Below are 22452 nucleotides of genomic sequence, written 5' to 3'. Positions count from 1 at the left end.
TTCCTTTTTTGAGGTAAGGAGGTGGAAGGCTGTTTGGTAATGACGTTAATATGCTCTAAGAATTTCAGAAAGGAAATCAGGGTACGATGGGGGTGAGGGTGTCACCAGGATTCTGTGGATGTAGCCAAACTTTTAAAAAAATTTTAGGCTGTAATATATGTGAATACCACATAGCGGTATGGAAATTTTTCTCCCACCTGCCCCATCAGGGTAGTGTAATGCAGTCCCACATCTGTCCTTACTCTGCTCCCCTTCCTGTCAAAAACTGACAGGAGAAATCCAGGACTTACTGACCTATCGACATAATTAAGATGCAATGGTGTCTACCACTGGCAGACTTTTGAAGCCAGCCTCAGCTCTCACCTGTAGTTCCCTGTCCTCCCACAGCCCAGACTCGTCTCTTTTACTGGCTGGATTCCTAGTAGCAGCCACAGGGCAGACACATGTTCCTTCCTGACATGTCTCATACTCCCCCAGAGCCTCAGGCCAGTGGCCCACATAGCCAGCTAGTTCCATCTGATTTTCTGTTAACATTAACATGAAGACAACTATTCTAAATTTCCAAAGAATTTTGGATATATCAATTATGGCATTTCCCCTCACTGGGCTAACACGGCCATCCAGAATTAAAAATATGAGGAATATGTAGAATTTCAAAAATAATTACAAAAATATTAAATGACAATGCCCATAAATCTAAATTGCATATATTTTTACAAGTAAAAATAGCTACATATATGGAATAGTATCAGACATAAAGAGAGAAATATGAAGGGGAGAATTTAGTTCTGTAGATCAGATAAAACCATGAAGTAAAATGTCAAGAAAGGGCAACTAATGGCACTGTTTCCTACAGCAGACAGCATGAGGGAAGTGTAGTGAGATCTGCTTAAACTTATGATCCGGGGCCTTAGCCCCCTCCCATGATCCCTTGCTGATGCGTCTACTTGGTTGACCTCTGAATGGCTGAGCAACTACTCGTCACCCACATCCTAAGACTGTGGTCAGGCCACACCCTAGCACCATAAGCCCACATACTGCAGGTCAGCTGCAGAGGTCGTCTTTCCTTCATGTCCATGTGCCTCGACTCCCCACAACCTCTGATTTCATTTCAAACACAGCTAGTACAACACATTTTATTTCACTGGAAAAAATCTGTATAAAGAACCAAACCTGGTCCATGAAAACATTTACTATAGCTTAAATAAAGATCAGGGGAAGAGGGAGGGGAAGAGTATCCTGCCTTGGGGAGTTGTTTGATGAAATCTCAAGTGTCCCAGAGGACTCTCTGCTTGGCCCTCTATTGATACAGCCTCGATAGCAGCTGGGACATCTGCTTTCTGGCCCACAGACGGCTGAAAACCTGAGAGCTGCCACAGTAGTTATCAAAAATGTGTGGGTAAACAGAATGCATAGAGGGCTGCATTGGCATTGTCAGCTAGTCACACACAGGCAGTTAACACTTCAACTAGCAAAGAAAATATATAATTTATCAAAAAATAGTTCTAATATATAGAAAAACATTTCAATCCCCTAGGGCCTCCGTCCCTTATTTACATTCACGAAGCCACTGAGTGAACCCAGGACTGATGGGAGCAGGGAGGCGGGACCTCCTTGGCAGGGCATTTCCTTCTCCTACGGCACCAGTAGACAGAAGTTACAGGAAAGACGTCATTTGCTCATTTTGTGAGAGGATGGAGGGGACTCACTGGAGGTGAAAGAAGCAAGACTTAGTCCTGGGTCAGTTCTGACTGCACAAACCCCAAGACATCTTTGAAAGCTTGGACCAATGTCCTGTGTCCTTGAGAACCAGTGTTTACAAGTGGCTGATCGGGATGCTCTATTGCCAGGGAACCAATGTGGTTTATACTCTTTTTTTCATTTTTTTTCCCCTCACAAGCTAGGTGGATAAGGTATTCTGTGGGGAAAGTACCAAATAACTGAGGTGAGAGGGAATTTCATACAGAGAGGACACTACACTAGCTTCTTGGCCTCAAAGAAGCTCTTGAGGTGACGCATCTGCCAGATGCCAGTGAGGATGAGAATGACAGTCTGAGTGATGGACCACCACAGGACCCTCTGGTTGGTGCTCTCACTGGTCAGACGAAAGCGCTCTTCACGATACTGTGTGGGACAACGGACCCAGGATTAAATGTGCAGGTAAAACTACCCCACCCTCCCCCCTTCCCCCGTATAGGACCACTCAACTGTGTAAACACCTTCTGTACTGCCTTACTCCACAGGGAGTGCCCCACAGAACTGATCTGTGGCCTCTCCACAAGCATCTCTGCTGAGACATCATACTCCTACCACTTCAAGCAAGATCCCAAGGTAAACAGGCGATGCCTAGATTTTCACTTTATTCTTCAGAACTTAAAGAGCCCTCTAAACCAGTGATTTTCAACCGTTGTGCCGCAACAATTTTTAAAACATGTAATTCCTGACTGACTAGGCAGGGGCACTGACCTCTTTTCCCTTAGATTGTCAAATAAAGAAATGAGGCCCAGCCAGCATGGCTCAGCGGTTGAGCATCAGCCTATGATCCAGGAGATCGTGGTTCGATTCCCAGTTGGGACATATGCCCCTGTTGTGGGCTCAATCCCCAGCAGGGGGCGTGCAGGAGGCAGCCAATCAATGACTCTCTCATCAAGGATGTTTCTATCTCTCTCTCTCCCTTCCTGTCTCTGAAATCAATAGACATATATATATATTTAAATGACAATGGCCAGCACAACAATAGCCGTCCAGTGTGAATGAATTGAAATTATACCTAGCCCTGGCTTATGCAGCTGGGTCGTTAGAGTGTCGACCTGCAAACAGAAGGGTCCTATGGTTCTCAGGCTCAATTTCCAGTCAAGACCACGTACCTAGGTTGCAGGTTCGATTCCCGGCCCCAGTTGGGAGGCAACCAATAAATGTGTCTCTCTCACATCGATGTTTCTCTTCCACTCTCTCCAAGAATCAATGGAAAAAACGTCCTCAGGTGAGGATTCACAAACAAAAAAACTATACCTTTTTTTTTTCACATCAGCAAAAAATATGTTTTTGGTGTGCTGCAGTTTTAGTAATTAGTTCATGTGTGCCATGAGATGAAAAAGGTTGAAAATCACTGCTCTGATACCCTCCATTCCACACTCTGAACAGTGCATGGGGCAGGCCCCAAGCAGAAACTTCAGTGGGTGTGGTGGTTATAAAGGTCAACTGCCAGGTCCCAGTACAGCGACATGCCCTTACCCTTTGGTAGTCCTGCTCCTTCTGGATCTGTTCCACCTGATCAAGCAGCTGGCGGGCTCGGAGCTGCAGCTCTGTCAGTTTGTCCTTGGCCGCAATCTCAGGGTAGTTGTTGGCATGCTCCCCGACCTGGATGTCTAGATGCACACGCTACAAGGACACAGGGTCGGTCAGAGCCCCAAAGCCACAGAGTAAGAAACAGGAGTGGGGGAGCCTCAGATGGCCTGTTCCAGACTATGCAACCCACTCTTACACTTGACTGTGGGACAGAAAGTCAACATCTGTTTCCCCAGCTGTGACTATGCCACAGTGTCATAAATTATAATGGCAATAAATCAGAACTTTGGAACCAAGTGAGAGGTTCCAAGCTGTAGCCAAAGAACATTCTCTTACCAGCCTGCCGCCAGCGAAGAGCACCATCTTGGTGGAGTTGGAGTGCAGGCAGATCTGATGGTCACCAGGGGTGTGGGAAGTGAAGGTGAAGCGTCCCTCGGAGCCGTACTGCCGGGACAGCACCACCTGCAACACGACAGTCAGTGAAAGCCCCACCCGCACTGACCTCTCCAGGGGCAGCTGATGTTCTCCAGACTCCGCGCACCCCAGAGGGCTCCAGAGGAGGCCGGCCTGATGCAGCCCGCGAGGGCCTACCTTGCCTTCGGGGTCCTTCACCTCCACGTGCATGCCCAGGCCGGGGGTGGAGGGCAGGAAGACCTCCTTCTGCTTATCCCACATCTGGGTGCGGTAGTTCCCTGCGGAGCGACAGAGCTGTCACAACGCGGCCCGTCTACCCGGCTCCCACGCTCGGAAGGGGGCCGCGTCCGCGTCTGGGGCCGCGCGGGGCCCTGTCCACCCCCGCCCGGCCTAACCGATGACCATGGTCTCGTCGGGGATTTCCTCGATGAAGCAGCGCTTCTCGGTCTCGCCGATGTGGAAGTAGAGCCCCCGGACGCCCACCGCGCACAGCGCGAGCAGCAGCAAGGCCGGCCGCCCCATCGCAGGTCGCCGTAGGGACGCGACACCTGTCATCGCGCGCCCTTCGGCCAACGCGCCTGCGCACGCCTGCGCCCCGCTTCCCGGCGACGCAGCTCAGCTCGGCCGGCGCAGAGCGCGCGCGCGCACTGACGCTCGCCCTGCGTCTTCCCAACTGGAGCACAGGCGAGCGGAGAGTGCGCATGCGCGGGACCCCGGGGCTGGGAGAGGGGCTCTGGCGCCCCCTAGTGACGTGTCCAGTACCGGCGAGGCTCGCCTTCAGCCCAGCGCGCGTGCGTGCGCCTGCGCCCCGCTCGAGTACACGTAACGGGACGGCGTGGGGAGCGCGCCTGCGCCGAAACTCCCCTCTGGCCCCGGCCCAGCGTCGGGTCGGCCCGCGCGGTGGGCGTGCGCCTGTCATCCCGCGAGAGCTGGGAGGGAGCCGGGACGGCGGGCGGGGCCGCGGGAGGAGAGCCGTCCCGGCCGGGCGGGCGGGGCTCGTAGCCCGGTGGGCCTCTTACGGGCTTTGGCAAGTGAGGGCCCCTTAGGGGGTTTTGTTTGAGGAACGACCCGGTCTTAGATTTTAAAGGTGGCCGTCCTGCCCCGGTGCGGCTCTGGCTGGGCACCGACGGGGGAACCAGGGTCAGCTCCAGGTGGGGGCCTGGGCCCATCCCCGGCAGGGGGCGCGCAGGAGGCGGCCCGTCCCGGACCCTCCCCGCGGACGCCTCTCTTCCTCCCGGGAGTCAACATAAACGTGTTTATCTACGTAATGGCCGCCCTGGCGAAGGCGGCCGGCGCTTCTAGCCCGGGGGGCTCCCCTCGCAGGGCACGGGAGCTCGAGCTAACGCGGCACACCCAGGACGTGACCGCCGGCCGGCCCTGCGGAACTCGCGGGGGGCCACGCGCACGGCGAGGGGAAGGCGCGCGGTCCCGGGAAGCCGCGACCCCGGCGCGGTGCAGCAGCGCCGCCCTCCCGCTGCCGCGCTCCTCCCGCCGAGGGACCCGCCGCGCGGGGCCGAGGCCCGGGCCTTCGCGCCCCCATTTCCACTTGGACCCCAGCTGACACCCCACCTCCCGAGCCGCCCGTCGCTGGAACGAAGCCCTGTTGGGCCGTCCGGGGAGAGGCCAACCCCCAAACCACCCCGCGCCACGAGGCGCCCGGGAAGGGGCGAGGGCGCCCCCAACGCCGCGAACAGACGACGAGGAAAGGGAGCCAGAGGCGACAGAGTTTGCAAATTAGACCTTCTTAAAAAATATTTTTTCCATTCAACAGGTTGCTTTTTTTTTTGAGAGAGGGAGGGAGGGAGGGAGGGACATCCACCTGCTGCTTCCAGCACCCACCCCGACTAGGGATGGAACCCGGACTCGGGCCCTCGCCCTGCCAGGAGCTGAAGGCCCCTCCCGGGCACCGCTGGTGCTCCAGCCGAGCCTACAGCCAGGGCCTTTGAATCTCTTTTTGATCCATGTGTATATGTTACCTACTTAAAATGAAATTTAAAAGTTAAAGCAGTGCCCGGTGTCATGGGTTTGAAACCATCCGTTACTGTCTTGTTGGTTCACCCTAAATGGCAGCCCCATCACAATATAGATGCTGCCTGCCTGGCGCATTCACCTCGGTATCCCCAGCACCGAGAACCAGGCTGGTATAAATAAATATTTATTCAATGAACGAAGAATGTACAGTTTGATGAAGAAGCATATTGAGCAAAAGCCATGGGAAGCAGTGAAGGCAGTGTTCAGAGGAGAATTTATAGCCATAAATGTCTACACTTAAAAAAGGTATTAAACCTGTAACCTAACTTTACATTTTGAAGGAAAAAAAACACGAAAAAAAAAAGGCAAGCTAAACCCAAAGGTAGAAGAAAGGAACAAATAAAAATCACAGGTAAGTAGCCTGGCCGGCGTGGCTCCGTTGACTAGAGCATCATCCCCCACACCAAAAGGTGGTGCCTGCAAATCCCTGCCAGGGCACACGTGGAAGGCAACTGATCGATGTTTCTCTCTCACATTGATGTTCTCTGTCTAAAAAACAAAAAACCAAAAACAAAAAAAGCCTCAAGTGAGGATTTAAAAAAATTATTTAAAAAATTAGAGATAAATAAAAAAATTTAAAAAGTCGATGAGCTCTGGCCGGCTTGGCTCAGTGGCTAGAGTGTCAGCCCGCACACGGAAGGGTGCCAGGCTTGGTTGCAGGCTCAATTCCGGGGCGCCCGTGTGGGTGCCCATGGAGGCAACCAACCAATGTGTCCCTCTCACATTGATGTCTCCCCCATCCACTCTCTCTGAAAAGCAAAGGAAAAAATAACCTCTGGTGACGATTAAAAAAAAAAAAGTCAATGAAAGTAAAAGTTGGTTCTCTGAAAAGACCAACAAACCTGACAAACTTTTAGCTACACTGACAAAAAAAAGACATAAATCAGGAAAGAAATGAGAGACATTACTACTGATCTTAGAGAAATAAAAAGGCTGAGAGAATATTATGAACAATTGCACACACACATTACCTGAAGTAGCATAACAGCAACAGGAACTGGTAGGGAACTGATGGCCTCCCTGGGGAAGTCTATTAAACACTGAAAGAATTAACACCAATCCTACCTAAGCTCTACCGACAAATTGAAGAGGAGGGAACACTTCCTAACTCACTGGGTAAGGCCAGCACTACACTAATACTAAGGCCAAAAACATCACAAGAAAATTAGACGAAATCCATTATAAATATAGATGCAACACTCAACAACAAAACTAAAAACAAACAAACAACCTCAACAAAATATTAGTAATCCAAATCCAACAGCCTATTTAGACAATTATATGTCATGACCAAGTGGGATCTGCCCCATGAATGCAAGGACAATCCAACATAAGAAAATCAATCAATGTAATACACCACAATGATAGAATGAAAGGGGGGAAAAACACATGATTACCTCAATTGATCGAGAAAAGGCACTTCACATCCCACACCCTTTCATCTCAAAACCACTCCAAAAACTAGGAATAGAAAACTTCAACATGATAAAGGGTATCTACGAAAATCCCACAGTAACCCTAACGGTGAAAGACTGAACAAGGCAAGAGTGCTTACCCTCACTCACTGTTTCTACTCAACAAAGTACTAGAAGTTCTAGCCAGAGCAATTTGGCAAGAAAATGAAACAGAGGATATCCAAACTGGGAAGGAAGAAAAGCTACCTTTATTCATAGATGACATAATCTCATATATGGAAAATCCCAAAGAATCCAAAGGAAAACTACTAGAGCTAATAAATTCAGTCAAGTTGCAGGACACAAGTCAATGCACAACAATCAATACACTAGTAAATGGAAAAGAAAGTTGAGAGCAATTCCACTACAAATGCATCCAAAAATGTAAAATACCTAGGAATAATTTAACAAAGGTAAAAGACTTGTACACCAAAAACTACAATACAATGCAGAAAGAAATTAAAGACGACACAAATAAGTGGAAAAGTCATCCCATGTTCATAGTCTGGAAGACTTAATATTGTTAAGATGTAAATACTACCCAAAGCAGTCTACAGACTCAACACAATCCGTATCAAAATTTCTACAACCTTTTTTGCAGGTGAAAAGACAAACATTAAATGTATATGATGTGGGATATAAAAGTGGAACTCGTGGACACAAACAGCAGTGTGATGGCTGCCAGAGGAAAGGGGGTGAGAGGGTGAAGGGGTTCTTGATGTACAGTGATGGGACAGGGTGTGACTTTGGGTGGTGGGCACACAGAGCAATGTATAGATCTTGTAGCATCGAAGCCCACACCTGAAACCTGTATGTTCATATTGACCACTGTCACCCCAATAAATTTAATGCAGCGTTTGAAAAAATAAATTCATATGAATTTGCAAGGGGAGCCACATGACCAAAACAATCTTAAAAAAGAAGTTGGAGAACTCACTTCTGGATTTCAAAACTGACTACCAAGCTATGATAATCAAAACAGTATGATGCTGGTATAAAGATAGCATATAGACTAATGGAACAGAATTTAGAGTGCAGAAATAAATCCAATATATAGAGAGCCCATTGATTTTCAAAAAGGATGCCAAGTCCATTCAATGGGGAAAGAATCATCTCTTCAGCAGACGGTACTGGGATAATCAATGTCCATCAACTGATAGGTAGACAAAGGTGCAGCATGTTCATACAACGGAATATATTCAGCCATAAAAATTTCTGACACATGCTACAACATGGATGAACCCTGCAACATGTTAAGTAAAAATAAGTGACACAGGACAAGTACTGTATGCATTCACTTACATGAGGTACTCAGAGTTGTCAATTTATAGAGATAGAAAGCATAGGGGAGAAGGGAGAGGGGACTGGATGGGAAGTTACTACATAATGGTTAAGAGTTTCTGTTTGGAGTGGTGAAAAGTTCTGGAAATAATGGTGACGGCTGTACAACATTGTGAATGTAATTATGCCACTAAGTTGTACACTTTAAATGGCAAGTATATTCATTTATATACTTTACCACAATTTTTAAAAAAGGGAAAGAAAACACACTGAGGTTGTCCCTTGGTTCCTTTGCTTTCTCCCAGTCTCCAGGTCCTTATCCCGCCCATCGGCCCAACGTGGTTCTTTCAAGCATTTATACAGCGCTCCCTTCTTAAGGGCAAGACAGAACCCCCCCCCCCCCCCCCCCCCCCGCTTTGCCCTTCCCGTTTAGAAACTGCTCAGTCCGAATCGCAGCCCGAGTGAGTGACACGGTCCCCAGCCTGGATTCGGGCCGACTCAGCCGTGTGCCCTCTACGCAGCTGCCCGGGCAGGTCTCGGGTCACATCCCTGCCCCCGTCGCCCCGGGGCCGCTGCTGCAGCGCCGGGCGCGGCCTGGTCTCGAGGTTGCAGCGAGCACGCGGCTTCCCCGACGCCGGCCACTTGGATGCCGCCTTCCGACGCTGCCACCTACTTAACACAGTCTTTCAATGGGGCCGTTTATTACAAAGACGACTGTCCTCCCTGGGAGGAGGAAACCCAGCATCGCCCGCCGCAAACGCCGAAGATAAACTCACAACTCGGGGAGACAAAGCGCTCTAAGCTCCAGCTCCCTCCTGCCGCCCGCCGCCCTGAGCCGTGGGTCCGCGGGCTCCCCGTCCGCGGGGCGGGCGCGGCGAGCGGCGGTCAGCGGGCGGGCGCTGCCCCACTGCTAAGAGCCAGTGGGAGATGCCCCGGTGAGGATTAACGAGATAAAGCGGGCGCGGTTTCCTCCGCGCAGCGAGGGCCTCGCCGCCTCCGAAGGCCGGCCCGCCACTCCCCGTACTTCGAGGCGAACACCGCTTTTCTCGCTGAGCCTGAAGTGGGGCCGCACCTCGCGGTCAGCCGGTCAGCGCGGTGTCCGGCGGCAGCGCCGCTTCTCTCTCAGCGGCCAGGAAGCAACGTCTCGAAGCCGACGCCCGCTTGCACGGGGTGCACCGGCGCCCACCGCGGCCCATTCGGGGGACCCCCGTGTCCACGACGCGCCGGTGCGCCCGGGCCTCCGGCCCCCTCCCACCCCCGCGGGCCCAGGCTCCTCGCCGCCCGCCCTCCTCGGCTCCCCTCGCAGGCCTCCGACACCCGCGGCCCGTCCCGCGCGGACCCCTTTCTAGACGCGGCTCGCAGGGCGGCCCCGCGCACCCAGGGCCGCCCCCCGCCGCAGCCTCCGCGCCGCCCTACCGCCCAAAGGGCGCGCCGCGGGAGGCGGCGGCGCGGCTCTGTGACGTCACTGCCCCGCCCCGCGGCGGGGGGCTGCTCCGGAGGCGGGGTTGCGTGCTGACGCCACACGCCTGGGCGGGGTCGAGAGTTTGGTGCCCCGGAGTGGGGTGTCGGCGCCTCAGTCGGGTGGAGCTGGGCTGGAGAGAGGTGAGTGCGCGCCGCCGCCGGGCCCGGCCGGGGCGGAGGCTCTGCGCCCGTCGGGCAGGGCGCGGGAGTCTCGGTGGAAGACGAGGCCGCCGCGCCCTTGTTGTCGCCGGCGCCGCGGTGACAGCGAGTGAAGCTGGATGGAGCGGGGCTGACGGGGGCGGCGGGGCGGGACGGGGGTCTGACGGGCGGACGCGGCAGCCAATGGCGTTGCGGGCGCCCCCTGGCGAGCGAAGATTGGCGGGAGCGGGCGCGCGCGGGGGTCGCGCGGGGCGCGGAGCGGCGCCCCATTGGCTGAGGCGGGCGGGGGGCGGGCCGCGCGGCGGATGTGAGGGAACGGCCCAGCCTCCGGGGTGACCTCCAAGGTCTGGGAGGCGTCACGCGGAACCGCCCCGCCGCGTCCTCTGCGCGCCCGGAGGGACTGAGGGACCGAGGGACCGCGCGTCCTTGAAGCGGCTGCGGGCCGTGGGCCGTGGGCCCAGAGCCCCGCCTCCCCGGGCGCGGTGCGGGGTCGGTTCCCGCCCGGGTCGCCCCTGCGCTCCTCACTCTGCAGCGCCCCACGTGCGCGGAGCCCCTCCGCGCTCACCGCCCCGTGCTCGGTACCCCACGGCACCCGTCCCTCTTCTGAGCTCCTCGGGGCGACGCCCTTGCCGAGCGGTCACCCCGCAGCCCCCACGTCCTCGCCCTCCGCGAGGTCCGACGGCCGACCGGAGGAAGAGCCTGTCGCGGGCCGGCCCTCTCCGGGGCCCCCGGGCTTGTGTACGTCGGGACTGACGGCGTGAAACTGGCGGCTGAGCGGACGGGCACCCGCCGTCCGCCTTGGCCCGGAACAGAGGAGCCATGACCCCGGGGCCGAGGTGCCCTTTTGGCGGCCCCGCACTTTGCCGCGGGACCGGACGCCACCGCTGCGAGCACCTCGCGCCCCGCAGCCTGAGGACGTGCCCCAGGCGAAGGGGTTTGCAGCAGACACGCGAGGATTCTCGTGCAGAACCCCCCCCCAGGGCGAAAACTGCAGTAGGACCCGTGCTCGCAGAGTAGCTGAGGACTGACTCGGGAGGCTGGGGAAAGATCTCGAGTATGCCAACTGTCTTTTTGAGACACTGCCCACACTCATGTGCCCTGACCCGCGCGCACACACCCACCATCAGGGTCAAACCCGGAACCTGGGCATGTGTCCTGACACACACACACACACACACACACACACACACCCACACCCACACCCACACCCACCCCATCAGGGTCAAACCCAGAACCTGGGCATGTGCCCTGACACACACACACACACACACACACACACACACACACACACACCCACACCCACACCCACACCCACCCCATCAGGGTCAAACCCAGAACCTGGGCATGTGCCCTGACCCGGACCTGGGCCCTTTCGGTGTGTGGAAGATGCTCCAGCAGCTGAGACACTTCCGCAAGGGCTAGTTTCTGTTTCCCTGCTTTCTTCTCTACCCGACTTCTTGTAGGTTATTTGAACTTTCCTCTCTCTGAACACTACATATTTTTTTAGATTATCTCTTGGTAAAGCTTTTTAGTGGTTGTCTGGGTATTAGATTATACGTACACAACTTATCATAGTCCACGCCTGTCAAGATTTTATCAGTTTGGGTGAAGTGTAGAAACCCAACCTCCATTTATGTCCCTTTACCTTTCTCGTTAAAAATTGTCTTAACTGTTTTCTCTGCATTCAGAACCACATCAGACATGTAATTTTTGCTTTAACATTACACATAGTTTAGAAGACTCAAGAGGAAAAGGAAATTATATTTACTCAATATTTGTTCTTCGTGGTGTTGCAGGATTCCTTCCTTTTTCATTTCCTTTCTGTTTAGAGAAATTTCTTTGGCCGTTCATTGAGGGTAGGTCTGAGAATGTTTCTTATTTCACTTCTGAAGGTTATTTTCGCTGGATAGAGGATTCTGAGTTGACAGTTATTTTCTTTCAGCACTTGAAAAGTGCCACTTTCTCCTGGCCTCCATGGTTTCTGATAAATACGCTATTCAAGTTGTCGGTCTATAGTTTTCAGAAGTTTGTTTATCTTGTGTCTTGGAGTGGCCTTCTTGGGGTTTATTCTATTTGGGGTTTACTCAGCTTCTTAGATCTGTAGGTTTATGCCTTTTGCCCAATTTGGAAAGTTTTCAGCCATTATTTCTCTTAATACTTCTGCAGCACCTCCTGGGATTCAGATGACACATTCATGTCATCACAAGGTCTCATGTTGTAGTCCCACGTGTCCTTGAGGCCCTGTTCATTTTTTCAGTCTGTTTGCTCTGTTGTTCAGATTGAGTGGTTTCTTTTAGTTTTCTTTTGTTTCAAGCCTGTTAGTAGTTGCTCATGGAGGCATTTTGATGCTTACTCCTTAAATCTGTCAGAAGATTCTGGCATCTTTGGCATCTTGGTGTTGGTTTCTGTGGGTTGTCTTTTTCTTTTTTAGTTGAGATCGTCTTTGTTTTCAATGTGGTAAGTGATCTTTGATTGCAGCCTGGACATTTGGGTGTTATGGTATGAGACAGGATCTTATTTAAATCTCTGAGTAGAACAAGCTTCCTCTGACGCTCATGGGGGGATAGGGGGCAGTGCTGCCTCATCACTGTTGGGCAGGGGTGCAACCCAGGTTCCCCACCCAGCTTCCTTGGTATCTGCTGTGTGGGTGTAAGTTCCCTATTAGGCCTTTGTGATTTCACCCTGCCTGGGAAGGGAGGGGTGCTGCCCTGTTCCTGCTGGGTGGGGGTAGAATCCAGGTTTCCTTCCTGGCCTCCACTGACACAGTTGATGGGGGCTCATTGTCACCTAATGGGGATGGACTTCCCTAATCTCCTCTGACATTACCAGGTAAGGTGGGGCTGGGCTACAGTGTTTTCTGTGGGCGTGACTACAGTAGGGCTGTTATTGTCTAAAAATGTTATGTCCTGTTAAGCTGTCCTATTTCTTGTCTTCTGACAGTGGAAGTTGGCTTTTGTTGTGGGTTTTTTGTCTTCGTTAGTTGCCTGCTTTTCCAGCATCTGATCTGGGATATATAAAGCAAAAAGAAAACCAAGAACTCAATGCTGCATCTTTCTTTGGACCCCAAAGACCCTTCCCAGTCTATCTCCTGTCCACCTTTCAGAGTCTTGTTTTGTTTTAAATGTAATATTTCATGTCTTTAGCTGCATTTAGTGGGAAATGGAAGTCCTGTTTATGTTTTTAAATGTTTTAATAAGTATGGATAAATGGCCTTGCTTTCCATAAAGATTTAATTATTTGTACAGTAAATGACACCGTTGAAAGTGCCTGTTTACCTGCACCCTGGAGCACTGCAGTCAGGACACCTCTCATCAAGGGTACAGTCTGGGCGAGGACAGGTCAGTCTGCAGGCCCCCCAGTCTGAAGCTTGCTTGTTTGGGATTCTGACTGTGGACATGTTATCCCTCCCAGAGATCTGACCGGCTACCCACTCAGATTAACTTGCATTTAGGTTTATCTTGGGAACTTCAGCCTTTTAAGAGGTGTCTTTGGTTGGTCTTTTTTCTTGGTAAGTTATAACTCCAGTCATAGAAACACTTTTAGAGTGTTCTGTCATGTTTACATGATAATTACAGGAAAACATGGAGGGGCAGGAAAGCGAAGGAAACTGAAGACAGATGAAGGAGGCGATTAAGGACCCGGAGCAAGTTAGAGTCACTGCCTGTTTGTCCCCCCTTACCCCCCCGCCCCGGGGCTCAATCCTTTCCCGCTAGTAAGGGCCTCCACCATTTAAAAAGTGATCGTCCACCTCCTTGTCTCTAGTTCATGTTTGACGGAGCTACAAGGGAAAGACACTGAATGTGAGGTTCTTAGTTCAGAGGAGGGTTGATACTGTGCTCTCTCCATGCATGTGTTTTTTGCATCTCCACTAGAACTAAAATAATTGTGGGCATGGAGTAACAGCCGTTGGTATGTAGCAAGCATTGTCTTAATAAGTCCAAAACCAAAAAAAAAGAAAAAATATTTTCAAGATGAGCTGTTCTTTTAAAATGGTTGTCAGGCAACACACGGGTAACAGTCACCTAGTGATGCGTGTGCTCTTTCCCCTCCAAGATTCATTTCCTGAGACGCTGTACACAGGCTGTTCCTGCTGACGTTGGCTCTTTAATCACCCTCTGCCTGGGCAGTGTGACGCCGACAGGCATCAGGAGTCCCTGTGTGTCCCCATTCTGTGCGGGGGGAGGTGACCAGGGTGTGTGCTGCCTGGCTGGGGGAGGTACAGGCACAGGTAAAGCTCTCCTTTAGTTCAGCATATAGTTTCCTATGGGCAGGGCTCCAAACCCTTAAAAACAAATTTTTGCTTTGGTTTTTACTTTTTAAACCTTATTTTTGTCCAATGGATAGACTTATACTTGCATCTTAAGACTAATGGGTTACAAAGAGTGTCTTTTTTTGTACTTTATTGGCACTGATAGGTTCGCTTGCGTTTTTCCTGAACATAAACAACTTTATTGAGGTATAATTTACATGCCATACGATTCAGCCATTTAAATGGTGCAGTTGACTGTTTTCCAGTATATTAGAAGGTTGTGCAGCCATCACCATAATCTAGTTTTAGAGCATTTTTGTGGCCCTTAAAAAAAACCCTTACCCATTTGTGATTACATCTCATCCCTCTCCCACTCCTGTCCCCAGCCCTAGGCAACCAGCCATCAGTGGGCTTTGTATAGATTTGTGTATTCTGAACATTTCCTATAAATGAAATCATGCATTTTTTGTGACTTATTCTACCTTACGTGGCATTTTCAGGGTTCATCTGTGTTGCCCACTGTACTATTCCATGGTGTGGCTGGCCCACATTCTGTACACCCATTCCTCAGTTGAAGGACATTTTTGGGGGTTTTCCAGTTTTTGGCCGGTATGAATAATGTTGCTGTGAATATTTGTGTACAAGTTTCTATTGGACGTATGTTTTCATTTCTCTTGGTCATGTTCCTGGGAGCAGAGTTGCTGAGTGTTAGGGTAACTCTATGTTTAACTTTTTGAGTAACTGCCAGGCTGTTTTCCTCAGCGGCCACACCAGCTTGCACTCCAACCAGCAGTGCCTGCGCTCCCGGTTTGTCCATGTCCTCACCCACGCTTGGCATTTTGCTTCTGATTGGGTCTAGTCTGTGTGAAGTGGTATCATATTGTTTCAATTAGCATTTTCCTAATGACATTGGGACTATGTTAATGTGCTCATTGGCCATTTGTGTATCTTTCTTGGGGAAAATGTTTAGCTCCTTTGCCTGTTTTTCAATTGGGGTGTTTTTCTTCCTGTTGAGCTACGGGCTTTGTTCTTCATGTGTCCTGTAAATAGTTCCTCAGTTACATAACTTGCAGGTATTGTCCCCTATTCTGTGTCTTCTCTTTCCTGGTGGTATCGTTTGAGGCACTGAAGTTTTTATTTGGATGAAGTCCAGTTTATCTTTTTGTTTCGTTGTATTTTGGTTTCCTAAGATGCCATTGAAAGCCACAAGAATTACTGCATTTTAACTTCGAAGATATGGGACTTCTAAGAGTCACCCAGTTTCAGCTTGTACATTTGGGTCTTAGAGCCATTTTTAGTTAACTTGGTAGGTGCTGTCCAGCTTCACCCTTTGCAGGTGAATATTCAGTGGTCCCAGCGTCATCTGCTAAAAAGACCATGTTCCCCCCATGGAATCTTCTTGGCACCCTTGTCCAATAGGAATATTTCTCTAAACCAGATCAGAATGCGTAGACTTTTTGGACAACCCAGAGGTTTCATGAGCATGTTTGAACGGGTGAGTGTCTCCACCAAGTGATGAGCTAGCTGTTCCTGACACTGACTCTGGGATTGGAAGGACAGCATCTGATCAACTGAAATCCAGAATGTAAGCCTAGAGTCTGCTCCGTCGTCCCTCAGGTCTGGACAGAGAGCAGCTGCTCCCGACCACGGAGTCATCCTAAAGGTAGTTTGAAACTTGTCAGCTCTCTGGTAGCTGTGCTGGGCAGCACCAAGCTGCTTGTCAGACTCAGGCTATGAACAGCTGAAAACATGATTAACCTGCAGCCTCACTGGAGGGACCCCTCTGGAAAGAGCATGTTGGTGGTGGTCGGCATAGCACCTGCTCATGGGGTCGTCACAGCAGCTGGGTAACCGCAGAGGTGAGCTGCTGTGTTGTAGAGGAAAACTCAGCCGTGCTTCAAGTTGCCCAGATGGGAAGGACACTGGAGGGAGCACACTGATATCTTCCCCTGGACCCAAGTAATAAAAATAAAAAATAGCATTGATGGCAGCAGTAGTGGTATTTATTGTTGCCTTTGATGTCTGTAATGGTCCTTTGTCTGCCTTAAACTTATTTGTGGGAGACATTGGAGCGAGTGGGGTATAGGGAGGACTACTGAAGTGACTTAAAACTTCTAACTTTTCAGTTTAAAAAACAAACACGGGTTACTTAAGGTTGCGTTCTGTAGCGGTATTCAAAACATGCTGCTTGCTCATCTTTAATGTTTAAGGAGCAGGTTTTTGTTTGTTGCTGGTTTGTTTTTAAAGTACCTATCGTGCTCTTTCCCTTTTGCTGACTGGTCTTTTCTAAGCAGCAAGACGCTTGTCAGTGTCCCTTACTTGTATTCTGATCAGGTAGGTGTGGAGGTGGAACGATTCCACCTTCACAGCCAGGTGCTTGCTTTGAGGCAAATTCCTGAGCACCTCGCCTAAGCCATGGGCACTAATCCCAAGCAGGAGCTTTGAAGAGCCCGAGCCCTGCCCCAGGTGTCCCTCCCCTCCCAGGGCCCCTTCTGCTCCCTGGAAGTATCCTTGTGCCTTCCTGACAGTCCCCACCTGGAGGTATGCTGGGCTTTTGGAAGTGGTTCAAGGCCCTCTGGGAATAGTCTAAACTGTCAGGGTCTGGTGGGCAATCAGCTTTTATAAAATGGCTACTTTTGATGAGTTATAAACTAGATTTAGTAGGTATATGACCATCAAGTGCAAGGTCCATTTGGGTCAGAAGCAAATAAATATATCCATCCCATCTCCCTCCCTCAAGCCCAGGTTCATATTATCACGGAGGGGTCAGGCAGAGCAGGGACTTTGCAGTGGGCTTGGAGCCTGGCTCTGCTTGTAATGGCCCCGTGACCTTGGGGAAACTGAAACTCAGAAAGCTGATCTGTAAACGGAAGGGAAGTTTGTGGGGATTGTGAGGAGTCCTGACATGTCAGATTGCCGACCAGGGTGTGCAGGGCATAGACCTTTGTATAAGCGCTTTCCTCTGACCCTCTGGGTCCTGGTTCCCACACCGCACCAGAGGCTCCTGCTCGCCCTGTGTCCTCAGCTTTCCCACTCTGCCTTCCCTCCTCCCGACTTTTCCATGTCCGGTGCCTGAAAACCACAGTCCCGTCTGGACGGAGGCGTCCTTCGTGGAGGTGGCATCTTCTGTGCCTCTCAGGCACTCAGTGCTTTCTCAGTGATGTTTTTTAAATATTTTTTTCTTCTGCTCAAATATAAATTATCTGAGAAGTATTTTTCCTGAGATCTCTCTGTTCTACGGAATATAGTGAGTCCAGCAGGTGCTCCGTAGTTTCCCCATAGGAAGGAAACATCTTTCTCATTCTGCAGTTAATCCAGATCTAACCTGTAATCATCAGTTCTCAACGCCTTTTCTAGGCTGTAAACCTGGGACACTTAGAGATGCCAGGAGGGTGTGAGTTGACTCTCCTGCTCCTCCAAGTGCCCCCTGAACTGGAGCAGAGGCCCTGCCGCCTGCACTTCCACACATTGTCCTCAGCCAGAGCCTGCGAATTGCCCCCACAGCTTTATCTGCTGAGATGCTCTTTCTGACATTTCTTTCTTTTTTCGTGCAGGCGGCTGTGAGAAACAGGACAAGGATGTTTCACTTAAGGACTTGTGCTACTAAGTTGAGGCCGTTGACGGCCTCACAGACTGTTAAGACATTTTCCCAAAACAGACCAGCAGCCTCCAGGACGTTTGGGCAGATCCGGTGCTATACTGCCCCCGTGGCTGCGGAGCCCTTCCTGAGCGGGACTAGCTCCAACTATGTGGAGGAGATGTACTATGCCTGGCTGGAGAACCCCAAGAGTGTTCACAAGGTAAGGCTCGCAGGAGCGGGTCCTTGTGTATTTGGAGTGGCTGACCTTGGCCAGACATCCAGGTAAGTGTCCTGAGGAGCCTGCAGGCAGGCAGGCAGGCCGAGGCTGGGAGCCCCGGTGACCCAGGTGCTCTGCGGCCACCCAGGCCCAACAGGAACCACCTCCTCTGGAGAGGTGCCCCACTCCCTGCGTGCCTCGCTCTCTGGAACAGATAGTGGTCAACCGGCAAGGACCTGAAGACACAAGTGGACCACCTCCAGGCTCCTGGCGAGGCTGCTAGAGAAAAGAAGCTGGCAGCTGGACGAGCTGCGGACTCTCCTTTGTCCTAGTGTCCTGAGAACCCTTAAAGCCAACTCATGTGACGTCGCTGTCCTTCACATTTAGATCACCATGCTCATGGATTTCTCCAGTATCTGGAAGTAAATTCTGTGAAGGCTTTCTTCTGATTCCTCTGAGTCACCTGTAAGGCATGTCCTTCTTAGCGTCTCTCCTCTTGATTTGCTTGGTACAAGGTACACCTAGTGGCAGAATTTCTTAACAGCATTTGACCAGTGGAAATTTGTGGGTTTCACTGATCATTTCTTGGTTTTCAAGTCAGGCAGTAGCTCAGTGCGGGAGCTGGAGGCAGGGCCCCAAGTTGCTCAGGCTGATGTCATCACTCGGTTGTCTCCTTCCTTGTGAATCTGGGTCTCATCATCGGAGGACAGCCAGCTTCCACTGGCCCTGAGAACAAGGGCCATGTTAGTGACATTTAAGATTGGGTGCATTCGTATGACTATGGGAGCCACCGGCTCTGTCTCACCAGAAATGCCACCTTTCTATCTGAACCTCATGGCATTAGCTGGGTCCTTCCCGTTTCCATGGCCGCCTGAGCCCGGTGGGGCCTGGCTTCCCCTGAGGTGCTCTAGAGCCTTCCCCAGGCTGTAGACAGTGGGCACCTGGAAGGAAGTGCTGTGAGTATGACCTTGCTGGGGTGTGGGGAGCCAGAGGTCTCCGAGGACAGTTGCTGCAAACTTATCTCTAGAGTAAACTTAGCCCAGGGGTTACGTAACCAGACTGTCCTCTCGTGCTCAGGCCTGCCCCTTGCCCTCCTTTTCCCAAGTATGACCTCTTACAAGGACTTCTTAAATTATAGTTGGATTTAGAGAATAGCACCTGAATGTGCATGAGGCTCACCTGTTACCCAGGGGTGTTGGAGGGGCATGGGGGACACCTGGCTGCTGAACAGCCTGCCAGTCCTTTCTCTGACAGCCTGATGGGGCCCTGCCTTTAGTCTCGGGCAGAGACCAGGGTGTGTTGTGCACTCTCAGGTCGATAGGGCAGAGCTGAGGCAGCTTTTCCTTTGCTGACCTTGGAGTTTGTGGTGCTTTGCTTGCACACCATGAAGAGAAGAGAGTGAAGTAGTTTGGAGATGCTCTCCCTGAGCTACCTGTGGTTTAAAAGCAACGGCATTGCTCTACTCAAGCATAAATCCACTTGGTTTCCGTAACTGAGGAATACCCTAGTAGAACCCCCAATTTTAGCTCCTTCTGTCCTCAGCTGGGTATGGTCTGAGCAAGGCCCTGCGGTGGATGGGGTCTGAAGGCCAGTGCTGTCCTTCAAGACACTGAGCCCCAAAGCAGGAAACTTTTGTGCAGGGTCTGTGGGGTGGGCAGTCTGCCACCAGCCTCTGCACCTGGGCGTCCTGTACAGACAGATGGCAGTCACACACCATCTTTTCAGCAAGGGCATGGGCCCTGTGGTTGGCTTAGAGAGGAGAGGCATGTTGGGAGGTTGTAGAGACTGCCCAGCACAGCCTTTTCCTGCAGTAGTGACATGAGTGACCATGTGCACAGGAGCTGGTGCTGGGACATTGGGCAGAATTTGCCATACTTTCTAACCTGAAAGAGCCCCTGTGAGAGGTGGTGGGAAGACAGGCACCTGGTGGCCAGCAGGTCACTGGTGACCGTCCTTGCTTGAGGAGTCACTGTCCGTTTGTCCAACTGAACTAGCGAAACCCTTGTTTTAAGATGCCATGCATGTTTTCCTTGGTGACTGTGGCCCTTGGTTTCCTGTTTGTAGTTAAAAGGTTTTGGTAGCATCAGAACTTAACATGGTTGGCATGGTGCTGGCGTCTGGGGTGGATCGGCAGTCCCTGATTTATCACTATGATGGCCTTTGAACCTGGGGCTTGGTCCATCCTGGGGTGGCCATCAGGTGATTGGGGAGTGTTTGCGGGTGGGTAGGGTGGACTCCCATCTAAGATAGAGACAGCAGGACTAACACAGAAGTGGCGTTGGACAAGGGGAAGTGGCTTAGTCAGCCCAGAACCCAGAGTCCTAGAGTTTGGCAGCTGGAATAAGCATTAGTAACCCAGGATTAAGTTCTGATCAACCTCTTGTCCCTGTAGGTGCTATTTGAAGTATAAGGAGCTGTGCAGGCATGGGGTGTCCCCCTATGCAGCCTGGGCTCCTGCTTTCATAGGTGAGGAACCAGGCCCAGAGCCCAGGCGACCTCCCCTCCCCGGCTTCTCCCAGCCTGTGGGAGGGAACAGGGACTCCCAGACTCAGAGCTGTGGCAGGCAGGCCCATCATGGTGGGTTCCTTCATGCGCAGGCCCCGTTAAGTCGTGCACTTTTGCCAGCTGATGTGTTCAACACACAGTGGGGCCTTTGAGACAGTGAGGGACACCATGGGAGCGCTTGCTGTCCCTCCAACCCTGAAGCCTCTGTGAATGGTCTCTGGTGTGAACTCACTGCTGGGAGCTTGGTGCTGAGATGCTTGCGATCTGCTGACAGTAAAGAGGCAAAGTCCGTTGTCTCACTGAGCCGCTCACACCTGCATTCCCTGGTAGCAATCCCTTGCCTGCCGAGGTCAGCACCTCTCTGAGGTGGGGTGGAGCCTCTGGACTCTGTACAGTTCAGGTTCATCCAGCTGACACCGCACCCAGCTTTCTTGCAGCCCCCAGGGCGTCCAGAGCAGGACTTTCTTTTATCCTCAGCTAGGATACGTCTTCCTGATTTGAGAGAGAAAGGGAGAGGGAAGAAGCATTGATGTAAGAGAGAAACACAGGGTTGCTCTCATACGCACCCCCACCGGGGATTGAACCTGCAACCTAGATATGAATCAAACTCGCAACCTTTCAGTGCACGGGACGATGCACTGATCCACTGACCACACTGGCCAGGGCCAGAGCAGGACTTTTTGTGGACACAGAGGAGTGGGGATGCCAGCGTGGGAGCAGGTTTGGGGTAAAGGAGATAGTTGATTAGGTTTTCTGCAGCAGGTGCAGCTTGCTATTGGTTCTTGCCATGGGAGGCTGGGCAGCTCCTGCCCCATTATCTCCATGTTGGAGGGGCTCTTTGTAGGCCAGGCCCTCAGTGACGGAGTCTTGGATGGAGGCCAGGGGGAGCCCTGGGCCAGAGCCCCTCCCAGGATGCTAGGAGCTGGCTTGAGCCTGCCGTCAAAGCTCCAGGAAGTTGGAAATGTTTGGGTGTTGGTGTGTCAGCTTTGTATTTCCCTGAAATGAACCAGGCAGGGGCCAAGCAGGGCTTTCCCTTGCACTGGGGAGAGGACACGGAGGTGGCCTCTCCTTTCTCCCAGAAGTAAGTGGGTTTCTGTCTCTGGTGGACACAGGGCCTCTCACCGCAGTAGAGCAGGGTCAGTGAGTGTTGGTGGGAGTAGCCTGATGGGCAAGTTGGAAGGGTGTCCTGGGGTTCCGAGTCCCACCCAGGAGGCAGAGGGAGGCCGGGTCAGGTACATGGTGCAGGTGCCTAGTGACTGATGCTGGACGATAACCTCAGAGCTGTCCTACCCGTCAGCCAACAGTTCCAGTCAAGCAGCAAAGAGTCAGACAGCACAGGAAAAGCAGGAAGGCCTTGAAGAGTGAGATTTGTTAAAACACTTTAAAATTATCATTAAGATATAATTCACGCCCAGCAGGCGTGGCTCAGCGGTTGAGCATCGACCTCTGACCCAGGAGATCTCGGTGATTCCCGGTCAGGGCACATGCCTGGGTTGTGGGCTCGATCCACAGTCGGGCACCTGCAGGAGGCAGGCGATCAATGACTCATCATTGATGTTTCTCTCCCCCTCTCCCTTCCTCTCTCTGAAATCAATAAAGACATATATTTTTTTAATTTTAAGAAGGTATTACTTACAGTTTTCATGAAGATAAAAGCTGTTTTTTAGTATATTCACCATGTTGTATGGTCATCACCCAGAAGTTTGATTTTTAATAACTTCTGAATACAAGAGGGATATGTTCTTACTACAGAAGATTTGGACATTCTACAAAGCTCCCCTGGAAACAGTTTGGCAGGCGGCGGGCTGCCCTG

The 22452-nt window shown here is 51.6% G+C and overlaps 2 protein-coding genes and 1 long non-coding RNA gene across 5 annotated transcripts in view; 2 read left to right on the top strand and 1 right to left on the bottom strand.

Annotated features, from left to right (window-relative positions):
- Positions 1-1120: 1120 nt before the first annotated feature.
- Positions 1121-4272, bottom strand: TMED4 (transmembrane p24 trafficking protein 4). Its single transcript, XM_016219284.2, has 5 exons — positions 4098-4272; positions 3880-3980; positions 3625-3750; positions 3235-3381; positions 1121-2124 (listed from the first exon to the last, which is right to left on the bottom strand). Exons 1-5 carry the CDS (start codon positions 4255-4257, stop codon positions 1975-1977), a joined length of 684 nt encoding a protein of 227 aa, XP_016074770.1. The 5' UTR covers positions 4258-4272; the 3' UTR covers positions 1121-1974.
- LOC148092319 (uncharacterized) lies at positions 1671-2532 on the top strand. Its single transcript, XR_015715202.1, has 3 exons — positions 1671-2160; positions 2244-2331; positions 2481-2532. It is a non-coding gene; the product is annotated as an uncharacterized LOC148092319 (long non-coding RNA).
- Positions 4273-10005: 5733 nt separating the features above from the next.
- The window catches only part of OGDH (oxoglutarate dehydrogenase), a 33909-nt gene continuing 21462 nt past the window's right edge, over positions 10006-22452 (top strand). For 2 of the 3 annotated variants that reach the window (XM_087821286.1, XM_087821287.1), the window contains exons 1-2: positions 10006-10070; positions 17892-18137. In XM_087821286.1, the coding sequence (XP_087677412.1) occupies positions 17916-18137 (222 nt within the window). In that variant the 5' untranslated portion in view covers positions 10006-10070; positions 17892-17915. Of the gene's footprint in view, positions 10071-10612; positions 11143-17891; positions 18138-22452 lie in introns of those variants that run through there. The other variant, XM_016219265.2, reaches the window with a different exon arrangement.

The sequence above is a fragment of the Miniopterus natalensis genome, chromosome 10 (genome assembly GCF_054644295.1).
Source record: "Miniopterus natalensis isolate mMinNat1 chromosome 10, mMinNat1.hap1, whole genome shotgun sequence".
Lineage (NCBI taxonomy): Eukaryota > Metazoa > Chordata > Mammalia > Chiroptera > Miniopteridae > Miniopterus > Miniopterus natalensis.
The sequence above is the reverse complement of the archived record's forward strand: the minus strand, read 5'-3'. Positions and strand labels throughout refer to the sequence as shown.

Coding starts and splice junctions, on each gene's coding strand:
- TMED4 (XM_016219284.2), bottom strand. CDS start 4,257: ATGACAGGTGTCGCGTCCCTACGGCGACCTGCGATGGGGCGGCCGGCC. Junction 3,382..3,624: donor TCTTCGCTGGCGGCAGGCTG/GTAAGAGAATGT, acceptor GTGTCCTTGTAG/CGTGTGCATCTAGACATCCA. Junction 2,125..3,234: donor AGGAGCAGGACTACCAAAGG/GTAAGGGCATGT, acceptor TGTCCCACACAG/TATCGTGAAGAGCGCTTTCG.